This window comes from Ailuropoda melanoleuca, chromosome 2 (genome assembly GCF_002007445.2).
Source record: "Ailuropoda melanoleuca isolate Jingjing chromosome 2, ASM200744v2, whole genome shotgun sequence".
NCBI lineage: Eukaryota > Metazoa > Chordata > Mammalia > Carnivora > Ursidae > Ailuropoda > Ailuropoda melanoleuca.
In genome coordinates, this window is record NC_048219.1 from 63432432 (window position 1) to 63445936 (window position 13505).

The 13505-nt window shown below is 38.9% G+C and overlaps 1 protein-coding gene across 5 annotated transcripts in view; it reads right to left on the bottom strand.

The window, feature by feature from the left end:
- Positions 1-1012: 1012 nt before the first annotated feature.
- The window catches only part of BCAR3 (BCAR3 adaptor protein, NSP family member), a 201155-nt gene continuing 188662 nt past the window's right edge, over positions 1013-13505 (bottom strand). For 4 of the 5 annotated variants that reach the window (XM_034653929.1, XM_002917933.4, XM_034653931.1 and 1 more), the window contains 3 exons: positions 12376-12487; positions 5021-5233; positions 1013-1633 (listed from right to left, as the gene is read on the bottom strand). In XM_034653929.1, coding sequence (XP_034509820.1) covers positions 1455-1633; positions 5021-5233; positions 12376-12487 — 504 coding nt within the window. In that variant the 3' untranslated portion in view covers positions 1013-1454. The remainder of the gene's footprint in view (positions 1634-5020; positions 5234-12375; positions 12488-13505) is intronic. The other variant, XM_034653930.1, reaches the window with a different exon arrangement.

Sequence of the window (13505 nt, forward strand, 5' to 3'; positions counted from 1 at the left end):
GGAAGCAGTAGACTGCTCCTTTCCACACTTATAATAAAAGTGGAGGGAGAGTGTAAACAGTGTCACCAGCCCCTCTGACCAGAAAGCATTACAGCAGCTCTCTGCGTTTCGGTGGAGTTTGAGGGCTGGACCTTTTATATTCTAGTTGCTCTTTTAAACTGCAGCTTTTTTCTGCACCCCAGGGTATTTGGGGCTGGTGTGGGTAGAGGCCTGGGGCTCACTGAGGTGGCAGGCCAGCTACAGAGCCAGGACCATGCTCTATCTGCACTGTCAAGGTGAAGGTGGAAACATAATCCGTGGTGTTCACCAGTCCCTCTGACCTTCTAGAGTTCTAGCAGCTCCCCCACTATTTGGCAGGGTTCTAGGGCTGGTTCCTTTATGTTCTACTTGCTGTTTTAAACCATGGCTTTTCTGTACCCCAGGACAAACTTATCTGCCCATGGTCCTTCAGCCCCATCCCTCCCCACTGTAGTTTGCAGCTTTGGGAGTAGGGGGTTCCCTTTGTTACTGTGTCACCATCCCTCTTTCTGTTCTATCTTTTGTTGTGCAGAAGCTATTCAGTCAGCCCTCACTTCTTTAGGAGGAAATGCTTTATAAATAGGTATAGATTTGGCGTATCTATGGAAGAAATGAGTTCAGGGTTTTCCTGCTTCGCCATCTTGAATTGGAAGCTCAGCAGTTGGTTATTTTCAAATGCATGAAGTGATGTCATGAAGTATACTAGCATCTGGGTACTCACTTTATATCAGGTGCTGTGCTGCACACAATATGATGGGGTTAATTTGACCAAAGTCCAACTGCCAGCAAGCACCACAGCTTGACTATGAACCTAGGTCTTCTGGAGCCAGGGCTACCTTGTCTCACTATTCACTCTGTCTCCCATATCACTCTCTTTAATTTTGGTTTATTATTAGGATATAGTATCTAGGGAAGAGGATACCCCAGGAAGGTAGGAGGTATAATTACTGTACTATGACAAATTATTAAATATTAAAGAGACCAGATACAATCATTTCACAAAAAGATATATTTTCATATGACTATTTACATTTCTCATATTTAAAGAATATCATACAACTGATACCTTCCATAATGTTTCATGCTTTTAAAGTCTTTCCTATTTACACTTATCTGACAAGGAATATAGACTAAAATGGTCAAATACCTCAGAAAAAGAAAGCAACCCGCCAACATAGCTAGGTCTTCTCTTAAATTTGCTGATCAACATTAGCAATAGTTACCTTCATAATAAATTATCTTCATTTTAAAATCAGTAGTAATTTTAAACAATTCATAAATAAGTGTGCTCTGTGCAATTTACATGTTTAATATCCTGTGGATACTAAAAGCTTGTACACAGTCAGATTTGCACATTACTTTATCAAATGATAAGCCTTCCCAAAGAAGAAACTGGAGAAGCTTCAATTAATATCCTAAGTTTCTCTGGAGAGTTATCAAAGCTCTGCCTGCTTTACAGGAGGAGGCTCCAATTTACGTGAGAGGGCAGTTAAAATCTGGTTGAATTTCTCATATCTGTCTGTCTGATTCACTTGTGCCCCTTTACTGCCCCATAGCAATCGCATTTGAAATTCAGTCTTGAAGATTTCACTCATTTCTTCATCTGGTTGAAAACCTAATAAAAACAGAACAGTTACTTCAGTTTTCAAAGGTAATGTCGACAATAGACTGAAAACCTACTTGCCTAAAGTCGGATCAAAATGAACTTCATCTTATATCAGAACTTTAAAAATGCCCCCAAAGAAAAATATAGGCTCTGCTTTATATAAGAAAAGGGCAGAGCCCCGTCCTCAAGGACCTGAACACCCTTGGAGAAGGAATACCAAGTAAACTCACTGAAACATGATAGAATAAAATTCGTGTGCACAAGCCACTGTGGGAAGGAGTGTTCAAAGTACCTTTTGTTTTTACGGCTTTATTGATGTATAATTTGTGTGTCATGACTCACCTATTTTAGCTGCAGTATGATATATAATAGTAAGCCTATACAAGTTAAACCTCCATCACCACCAGTTTTAGAACATTTCCATCACCCTAGAAAGTTACCTAGTACCTCTTTGCTTTATGTTGCTATTGTTTTGCCTTTTCTAGAAACTTGATATAAATGGAATCATACAATGCGAATCATACAATGTGGACTTTATGTCTGGTTTCTTTTATTTAGCACCATGTTTTTGAAACTATTCCATATTGTTGCAGGTTAGCAATTCATTCCTTATTGCTGAGTGCATTCAGTTATACGGACATTCCACATTTTGTTTATCCATTCACCAACAGATGGACATTAGGGTTGTTTCTAGTTTCTGGCTGTTACGAATAATGTTGTAAACATCTGTATGTAAGTCTGCGTGTGGACATGTGTTTTCATTTCTCTAGGAATTACTGGGTCATATGGTAAATATATTTATTTCAAAGAAACTGTCAAACTCTTCCAAAATGGTTGAACCATTTTATATTGTCACCAGCTCCAGTTTCTCCATAAGCTGCCAAATCTTAGTATTTTTTTTTTTTTAAAGTAGGCTCCATGTCTAGTGTGGAGCCCAACATAGGGCCTGAATTCATGACCCTGAGATCAAGACCTGAGCTGAAATGAAGAGTAAGATGCTTAACCAGCTGAGCCCCCAGGTGCCTCAGTATTACCATTCTTTTTAAATTGTAACCATTCTAGACAGTATGTGGTATTGTCTCATTGTGGTTTAAATTTACATTTCCCTAATGACTAATGCTTTAAACATCTTTCCATGTAGTTATTTGTAATTTGCAGATCTTCTCTGGTGTACTGTCTATTCAAATATTGTTTGTCTTCTCATTGAGTTGTAAGAATTCTTTATCAGGTAAATGTTTAGCAGATATTTTCTTCTAGTCTGTGGTTTGCCTTTTCACTTTCTTAATGGTGTCTTTTGAAGAGCAAAATTTAAAATTTTATCAAAATTTTTTCTTATGATTCATGCTTTTTGTGTCCTAAAACAGCTTTCCTAATCCAAGGGCACAATGAATTTCCCCTATGTTATCTTATAGGAGCTTTACACTTAAGCTCTTACATTTGGACCTATGATCCATTTTGTATTGATTAGTGTGTATAGTATGAGGTAAGGGTCAGGATTCATTTTGTCTTTTGCATAGCATATTCAGTAGTTCCAGTACCATTTGTTGAAAGACTGTATCCAATGAATTACATTGGCACCTTTCTCAAAAATATATGGACAGCCATATGTGTGATCTGTTTCGTGACTCTCTTCTGTTACATAAGAGAAGATCTGTCTACTTAAAGCCAAGGATACTCAACTATTTATTTGAGAAGTAGAAACTTCTAGCCAAAGTGTCAAATAGGCACGTGGTTCTCATCCTTGGTTCCTGCTGGATTAATCTGCTCTGTCCTTAAATATATTTCTACCATCTAGATTTATAGGATCTTTGTGAAGAAAATAATAGAAGCCTTCTAGTCCATCCTTCCCTGTGATGCCAGAATATCTCTGACAGATAACGTACCAGAGGCCAGACGATGACTTCCAATCATTCAGTTAACATGCTTTGAGTCCCTGCCTTGGGCTGGGTGGATGTTGGTGAGCAAATCTCTGCCATTACTGGTTCATAGTTACTTGCAGCAATGGAAACTTGCTACATAAACCTGTAGCAGGATTAACTGAGAAATGCCATTAGATACCTTTAAAGGGATTTGCTATAGAGCAGCTTAAAGCCCTTTTCTCAAAACCCCTCCTAATATATTGGCTTAGGCAACATCCAACATAATATAGTTATTAGCTTTGTATAAGCAGACACTCTAATATCTGGTGAATTGAATTAGGTGCTTTTCTGAATCCTAAGCTGCCAACCCTAGAGAACTTTCGAAAGAGGTATGTAGTTCTTAACCCTACAGCAGATAGAGTGTGAACTGTTTAGTGCCAAATTCTGGTTCTGGAGCAACAACTTTTGTTTTAGGATGAAATAAATAGGCCCCTCCTGCCCTATGTAGTTCTTTCTTGACCTTATGGGTGAAACTTGGGGCCCCTGAAGAATTTAAAAAATAGAGTGAAGAGAACATAATCATTCCTGATAACCACCCTTGGGTAAAGCCCTCCTTCTAATCGTGCTTCCTAAATGATCTTTTTGCCTACAAGCCTTCAGCCCTCCCACAAGCAGATGCCAAATTTAAAACACAAATCTGACCATCTCATGACACTGTCCCATGTTTAAAACCCTACACAGGCTCTTCCTCAGCCAGAGTCCTACATGGAAGGCCTTCCCACCTACGTCCACCTCCTTCAGCCTAGTTGGTCATTCCTTAAGACACACTTTACATTAATCCAAACCTAAATACTCATGGTTTATACTTTTCTCCAAGCTCTCTCCATAATGCCTGTGCCGGACCCTCTGATGCTAAAAACCGGGAAGCTCACCTCCCGATGTAGGAAGAAATAGGAATGCAGATAAATGAAGTCACCTAGAACTCTAACTCCTCATGTTGGCCCACCTTCACATAGCTCCAATCAGAAGTACTAATGGTAGGAAAACTGACCAATTCCTTCTTGACCCTTTCTCTCAGTTTATTCTATGTCACTGACACAACAGCACACATGGAAAAGGAGAAACAGGATTCTTAAGTCACTTAGGGACTAAGGAAGTAATGATCAATCATAAGAAAGGGAATTCCGGGGCGCCTGGGTGGCACGGCGGTTAAGCGTCTGCCTTCGGCTCAGGGCGTGATCCCGGCGTTATGGGATCGAGCCCCACATCAGGCTCCTCCGCTATGAGCCTGCTTCTTCCTCTCCCACTCCCCCTGCTTGTGTTCCCTCTCTCGCTGGCTGTCTCTATCTCTGTAGCATAAATAAATAAAATTAAAAAAAAAAAAAAAAAGAATATTTAAAAAAAAAAAAAAGAAAGGGAATTCCATGCCTTAATCTTTCCTACTTTGTCTTTTCCTAACTGAGAGCATTCATGCCCTTTTGTTCCTTCATTCTAATTATTATGCAGAGTAGAGTGGCTTACAGAAAACCACTCTTACCTTCCAGGATCCTCTCAGCATTCATCCGGTAGCTGTCTGCAGTTTCTGCCATGAGCCGGGCTGTGGCCAAGTGGTTCAGCATAATCTCACAGCTTTCGTCATTTTTTTCCCACATGTCAGTTCCTTCAAAAGTGACAGCCTGGCGCTCCATCAGGGTCACAAGAGGCATCAGTAGTGGGACTGATATTTTGTTGGGGGGAACACACATAGACTCTGAAAAACGGGGTAAAGTTTTCCATGTTGTATTTTTTTTTCCCAAAGTTAAGCAAAGAGAGTACCAATTCAAGATGGTGACGTAGGAAGAGACTGTGCTCACCTCCTCCAGTGGACACACTGAATCTGCAGCTAAATATCGAACTTCCTCTGAAAAAAACCTAAAAACTGAGCAACTCCTAGTATCAGGTAAACAAGGTCCACACCAAAGCAGGTAGGAGAGGCCAGGACCCAATCTCTCCATAAACCTCAATCTTGGCACAACTGGGAGAGAACTCAAAACCTGGAGCTTTCTCCCTGAGGGACAAAGGGTTTGAACCCCACATTGGCCACCCCAACTTTTAAGAACTGCACCTAAGAGCTGAGCCCCTAAAACATCTAGCTTTGAAAATGAACCCTGCTCAGGTCCACTAGACCCACAGGCTGTAACGAAGTGAGAGAGAGCTCTTAAAGGGCTTGTGTGCTCAGACTCACCTGCACCAGGCACAGCACGGAGGCAGCGGATTAAGAGGCGCTCATTTGCGAATCTTGAAGTATTGGTCTGAGGGGCAGGCTAACTAACTTAGCACACATCTTCATGCTCTTTGCCTTATTCTAGCCAGCAGGTGCCATCATTTTCTTTCTTCCTGCAGGCGCCATCTATATGCTCCCTCTGCCAAATTCCATAGTGCCAGTATCTCCAGAGGGGAGCTTTTATACACATTTGGTGCCTCAGTTTTTGCAGGTGCTCCCCATGATACACCCCTGATAACCTGGCTGTGAAGGCAAGAGGAACTGCAAATCCTGTGTAACAATTGGAAACATATCTCTAGGCAGGCACCCTTAGGGCACTGCACAGACAGCAGACAAACACACCCCCAGTCTTTCTATAAAAGAGGCCTATTTGCTTGAGCCCGAGAGGCAGGCTTCACATTTGGCACACAACTAGGGGCCTATAGAGATGCTCTTAGGTAGTGTAGGCTGGTGAACACCATCCTTGCACTCTCCGTCTGCCTTGCTACAGCTTCCTGATACTAGCTAATAGACTTGTTTGAATTTTTTTTTTTTTTTTTTGGTGTCACTGCCTCCCGTGGGACACCTCCACATCACCTGGCTGTGGTGGCCAGTGGGGCTTATGCTTGCATTCCCACAAGACTATATATATTTGCATAATTTAAAAAACTGATCCTTGAGGGTCTGGTTTCCAACTGGCCTGAATCTAGGTGCTGAGACCCTCCCTTTTGGGACATTGACAGGTCTTGGCATATCCTCAACTCCTGGGAGCCATTAAAAATAAAAGACTGCTTAGACAATCACAAAGGTTAGAGAGACAACCAAGAACTAGATCAGCGTTAAATGATAATGTTCATCTCCTACGTGAGGCCACTTCTTCAAGCCTGGGAGAGGTGGCTGTTTTAGCTAATGCACAGTAACCAGCACAAAGAGTCAAGCAAAATGAAGAAACAGGAATATGTTCCATATGAAAGAATAAGAAAAAACCTCAGAAAAATCTTTAATGAAATGGCAACAGGTAGCTTACCTGATAAAGAGTTCAAAATAATGGTCATAAAGATGCTCACTGAATTTGGGAAAGGATAAACACAGCAAGAACTTTGAGAGAAAATATAAGACTACCAAAAAGAAGTCACAGAGCTAAAGAAGACAACTGAACTGAAAATTATAGTAGAGGGGTTCAACAGACTATATGAAGCAGAAGAAAGGATTGGTGAACTCAAAGACAAGATAATGGAACTCATATAATCAGAGCAGCAAAAAAAAAAGAATGAAAAAAGTGAAGATAATCTGCTTGATGATGTTCCATAAATCCCTTAAACTAACATTTGCATTATATAAGGGTCCTAGAAGAAAAGAGAAAGGGGCAGAAAACTTATTTGATGAAATAATGGCTAAAATCCTCCAGATCCAGGAAAGCCCAGAGAGTTACAAATAAGATCCACACCAAGACATATTATAGTTAAAATGTTAAAAGTTAAAGAAAAGGAAAAAAGCAGTAAGAGAAAAACAACTTGTAATGTACAAGGGAACCCCATAAGACTATCAGATTTTTCAGCAGAAACTCTAGAGGCCAGAAGAAAGTGGCACAATGCATTCAAAGTGCTAAAAGAAAAAAAAAAAAACTTTCAACCAAGAATACTCTATCTGGCACAGCTATCATTCAGAATTGGAGGAGAAATAGTTTTCGAAACAAATAAAAGACAAAGGGGTTCATTACTACTAAACCAGCTATATAAGAAATGTTAATGGGAATTCTGTAAGCTGAAAAGAAAGGGCATTAATTAGTAACAAAACATGTAAAAATACAAATCTCAATGGTAAAAGTAAATAGTAAAAGTAGATTAATCACTTATAAAGTTAGTATGAAGGTTAAAAGACAAAAGTGGTAAACCTAACTAACTATAATAATTAGGGAATACAGATAAAAAGATGTAAAATGTGACATCAGAAACAAAACATTGTGGGGAAGGAGTAAAAATGTGCAGATTTAGAATGCATTCAAACTTAGGTTGGTATCAACTTCAGTAATAGACTGGTAGAAGTTGTTATATGTAAGCCTCGTGGTAACCACAAAGCAAAAACCTTCAGTAGATACACAAAAGATAAAGGAATCCATGCATAGCACTAAGGAAAATCATCAAGCCACAAAGAGAACAAAAGAAGAAGAAATGAGCAGAGAAGAAAGATAAAATAGTCAGAAAACAATGAAAAGAAATGTCAAAAATACATATCTATCAACAATTAAATGTAAATGGACTAAATTTTCCAATCAAGACATACAGTAACTGAATGGATAAAAAAAGACCCATCTTTATGCTTCCTATAAGAGATTCACTTCAGATATAAGTACACACACAGACTGAAAGTGAAGAGATGGAAAAAGATAATCATGCAAGTGGAAACCAAAAGAAAGCTTGAGTAGCTATATTTACATCAGACAAACTAGACTTTAAAACAAAGACTGCAGTAAGAAGCAAAAAAAGGAGCAATATAAGAGAATATAACATTTGTAATTATTTATGTATCCAACATAGGAGCACCTAAATATATAAAGCAAATATTAACAGACCTAAAGGAAGAAACAGGCAATACAATAATAATAGGAGACTTTAATACACTACTTACTGGATAGAATATCCAGACAGAAAATCAGTAAGGAAATATTGGCCTTAACAACACGTTAGACCAGATGGGCTTCACAAATATATACAGAGTATTCCATCCAAGAGCCACAGAATACATATTCTTAAGTGCATGTGGAACATTCTCCAAGGTAGATCATGTAGTATGTCACAAAACAAGTCTTAAGAAGACTGAAATCCTATCAATCATTTTTTCTGACCACAGTGATATGAAACTGGAAGTTACATGAAGAAAACTGTAAAATTTACAAATACATGGAGATTAAACAACATGGTATTGAATATCCAGTGGGTCAAAGGAGAAATAAAACAAAAATACCTTCAGAGTAATGAAAATGGAGAAACATACCAAAATTTATCTGGGGTGCAGCAAAAGCAGTTCTAAGACAGGAATTCATACTGAGAAATGCCTACCTCAAGAAAGAAGGAAAAGCTCAAAAAATGCTATTTTACACCTCAAGAAACTAGAGAAAGAACAAAGCCCAAAGTTAGTAGAATGAAGAAAACAAAGATCAGAGCAGAAATAAATGAAAGAGACTAAAAAGACAAAAGAAAATATCAAGGAACCTAAGAGCTGATTCTTTGAAAAGATAAACAAAATTGACAAGCCTTTAGCTACAGTCACCAAGAAAGAAAGACACAAAATCAGAAATGAGAAGTTTCCGCTGATACCGCAGAGAACAAAGGCTCATGAAAGACTACTATGAACAATTACACACCAACAGATTGGACAATCTAGGAAGAAATGAATACATTCCTAGAAATATGCAACCTACCAAGACTGAATCATAAAGAAATAGGAAATCTGAACAGACCTATTACCAGTGAGGATATTGAATCAGTAATCAAAAACCTCCCAACCAAAAAAGCCCAGGACCAGATGGCTTCATTGGTAAACTGCACCAAACATAAATTAATACTAATCTTTCTCAAACTCTTCCAAGAAACAGAAGAGGAAGGGACACTTCCAAAATCATTTTATGAGGCTACCATTACCTAAACCAGAGGGGGACACCAAAAGAAAAGAAGATTACAGGCCAATATCCCTGATGAACATTGATGCAAAAATCCTCAACAAAATACTGGCAAACTGAATTCAATAATACATTAAAAAAGATCATATACTATGATCAAGCAGGATTTATTCCAGGGATGCAGGGATGGGTCAACATCTGCATATCGACCAATATGATATGCCACCTTAACAAAATGAACAATTAAAAAAAAATCATACGATCAGGGTGCCTGGGTGACTCAGTTGGTTAAGCCTCTGTCGTTGGCTCAGGTTATGATCTCCTGGGATGGAGCCCTGCATTGGACTCCCTCCACAGTGGGGAGTCTGCCTCTCCCTCTGCCCCTCCCCACTGCTCCTGTGCTCGCTTGCTCTCAAATAAAATCTTTTTTTAAAAAATCATATGATCAACTCAACAGATGCAGAAAAAGGATATGACAAAATTCAACATCCATTTATGATAACTCTCAACAAAGTAGGTATAGAAGGAACATAACTCTACATAATAAAGGTCATATTTGACAAACCCACGGGTAATACTCAAGGTTGAAAAGCTGAAACCTTTTTTTTCTAGGATCAGGGTCAAGACAGGTGAGAGGTGCCCACTCTCACCACTTTTATTCAATATAGTATTGGATGTCCTAGACAGAGCAAATGGGCAAGAAAAACATAAAAGATATTGGAAAGAAGTAAAACTGTTACTGTTTACAGATGACATTATATACAGAAAACAAAAACTCCATCAAAAACCGTTAGAACTAATAGATGAAGTCAGTCAAGTTGCACAATACAAAATTAATATACAAAAGTCTGCTGAATGTCCATACACTAACAACGAACTACTGAAGTAGAAATTAAGAAAACAATCCCATTTACAGTTACATGAAAAAGAATAAAATACCTAGAAATAAATTTAACCAAGGAGCTGAAAGACCTATATACTGAAAACTATATGACACTGATGAGAGAAATTGAAGAAGACACAAACAAATGGAAAGATATTCTGTGTTCATGGTTTGGAAGGGTTAATATTGTTTAAATGTCCATACTACCTACAGCAATCTACAGATTCAATGCAATCCTTATAAAATTCCAATGGCATTTTTTGCAGAAATAGAACAATCCTAAAATATGGGGGAGCCACAGAAGACCCCGAATAACCAAAGGGGTTTTGAGAAAGAAGAACAAAGCTAGAGGCATCATGCTCCTTGGTTTCAAACTAGATTCCAAAGCTATAGTAATCAAAACAGTATGGTATTAGCATAAAAACAGACACATCAATGAAACAGAATAGAGTCCAGAAGTAAACCCATGCACCTACGGCCAATTTATTTATGACAAAGGAGCCAAGAACATACAGTGGGGAAAGGACAGTCTCTCCAATAAATGATGCTGGGAAAACTGGAGAGCCACATGTAAAATAAAGAAAATGGGACACTACCTTCCACCATATACAAATATCAACTCAGAATGGATTCAACACTTGAATATGAGACCTAAAACCACAGAACTCCTAGAAGAAAACATAGGCAGAAGCTCCATAACATTCGTTTTGGTGATGATTTTTTTTTTTCTGACACCAAAAGCAAAGATAGCAAAAGCAAAAATCAATAAGTAGGACTACATCAAACTAAAAAGCGTCTGTACAGCAAAGAAAACCATCAACAAAATGTAAAGGCAAACTACTGAATGGGAGAAAATATTTGCAAATCATCTGTTTGCAAAATATATAAGGAACTCACACAAGTCAACGGAAAAAAAAAAATCCAATGAAAAAGGCAGAAGATCTGAATAGACTTTTTGCCGGAGGAGATGCAGATAGTTGAGAGGTACACGGAAAGGTGCTCAACATGAGAGAAATGCAAATCAAAACCACAATGAGCTATCACCTCACACCCACTAGAAAGGCTATAGCAAAAAGACAAGTAGCAAATGCTGGAAAGGATGTGGAAAAAAAAGAACACTTGAGTACTGTTGGCAGGCTAGTTATTAGTACAGCCACTATAGAAAATAGTACGGAGATTCTTCAAAAAATTAAAAATGGAACTACCATATTATCTAGCAGGCCCACTTCTGGCTATTTATCTGAAGAAAACAAAAATACTAACTCAAAAAAAATATCTGCACCCCATGTTCACTCCATTATTCACAATAGCCAAGGGAGGGAAACAACCAAAGTGTCCACCAATGGAGGAATGGATAATGTGGTATAATTATAAGTATTTATAACTAAATACACACACACACAATGGAATATTATTCAGCCATAAAAATAAACAAAATCCTGCTGTTTGAAAACACGAATGGACTTGAGGGCATTCTGCTAAGTGAAATATGTCACAGAAAAAGAGCAATACTGTATGATCTCACTTGTATGCAGAATCTAAAAAAATAAAACCCCTCAGCTCACGCATATAGAGAATAGATTGGTGGCGGCCTGAGGCGGGGGTCAGGGGTGGGCAAGATGGGTGGAGAGGGTCAAAAGATACACATTTCCAGGTATAAAGTGAGTAAGTCATGGGGAGGTAACGTACAGCACAGTGACTACAGTTAATGATACTGCCCTGCACACCTGAATGTAACCAAGAGCGTGGATCCTGAGAGCTCATCACAAGAAAGAAAAATTTTATAACTATATGATGTGGATGTTAACTGGATTGTGATCACTTTGTAGTATACACAGACACTGACTCATGACATCGTCCACCGACAACTAACATAATGTTACATACGTTACACCTCAACTAAGAAAGGTAAGCATGGAGTGAGGTGACTGGTAGCCCATGTCCTATTTTAGCAACTGCAGTTCTTCTAGAAATGACGCTGTCATCTGATAAAAGCCTCGATGATCCATCAACAATCCTACAGATAACTTGGATCTCATGAAATGTCCTGCTAAAGGCTTCGATCAAACCAGAGCAGACAGGACCTCACGGTCTCACAGACGCACACGGGGCGGCCACCACGCACACTCGCACTGACCCCCGGCTCACCTCTGCCTTCATGCAGGATCTTGCTGAAAGGCTTCAGCTGTTTCTCATAGAGGATGGCGGTTTGGGTGTACTGGTGCCTCAGGGCAGTCCACATTTTCTCTAACCTTGTGATCTGGAAGAAAGAAAGGTGTCATCATTTTGGAAGAGGCTGTTCTTATAAAATCAAGTCCAAGCAGTTGAAAGCAGCGTATAGAGAAAGGCTAATCCCTGTGCCCGCCCCTCCGCTCTGTACTCTAACGGCCCAGCCCAGGGACAGCTCCTTATCAGGTTCCTGCGTGTGTTCACGTATCTGTGCGTACACACATATATCCCACTTTAAAATAAAAGGCATATCACACTTCACACATTTTTCAGTTTTTTGCTTGGAAATCATTCAAGTATGTATAAAACAGCGTAGAACAGCCTTATTTTGTTAAACTTTTATATGATGTTCCACTTTACAGATAAGTTTACCTAGTTTCCCACGGAGAAGAGTCTTACAAATTTTTTTCTATCAAAAAATCATCTTGTGAAGATTTTGCAAATGTGAATGTGTGTGAAAATATTTGTAGGATAAATTTCCAGAAGGATGTACTGGGTCAAAGAATTACATGTATTTTAAATGTAATTGCCAACTGTCCACAGAGGTTATACTGATGAAAGCATGTAGGAATATAATGTGTAGCATTTTAATTTCCTTGTATGTAATAATGTCTGAGACACACAGATTGCCCAGACCACGTGATGCCACACTACTCGTTCCTTTTCATTCTGTTCTTTTAGAACAGTTCAGTCAATGCTGACATACGCCACTGACTCTGTCTGCCCCAAGACAGACAACCCCCTCATACCATAAAACCAGCAAGCCCAAGTGTCTGAAGTTTGTTTTTTTTTTTTTTCACATGAAATAAGAAAGAGGAAGGGCCCTAATATTTGGGGAATGAGCGCCAACTTTGTGTCGGGTATTTGAAGAATTTCACTTAACCCTCCAATGCCCTATGAGGCAGTATTTTGGCCTCATTTTACAGATCAGAAACCAAAAGAGAATAGTTAACTTTCTCCAGGTTTTATAGCTGGTAAGTGACAGAGAGGAGATTCATTCCCTTGGCCTCTAAGAGTTGCGTCTTCCCAGCGGAAGGAGAGAAGCGATC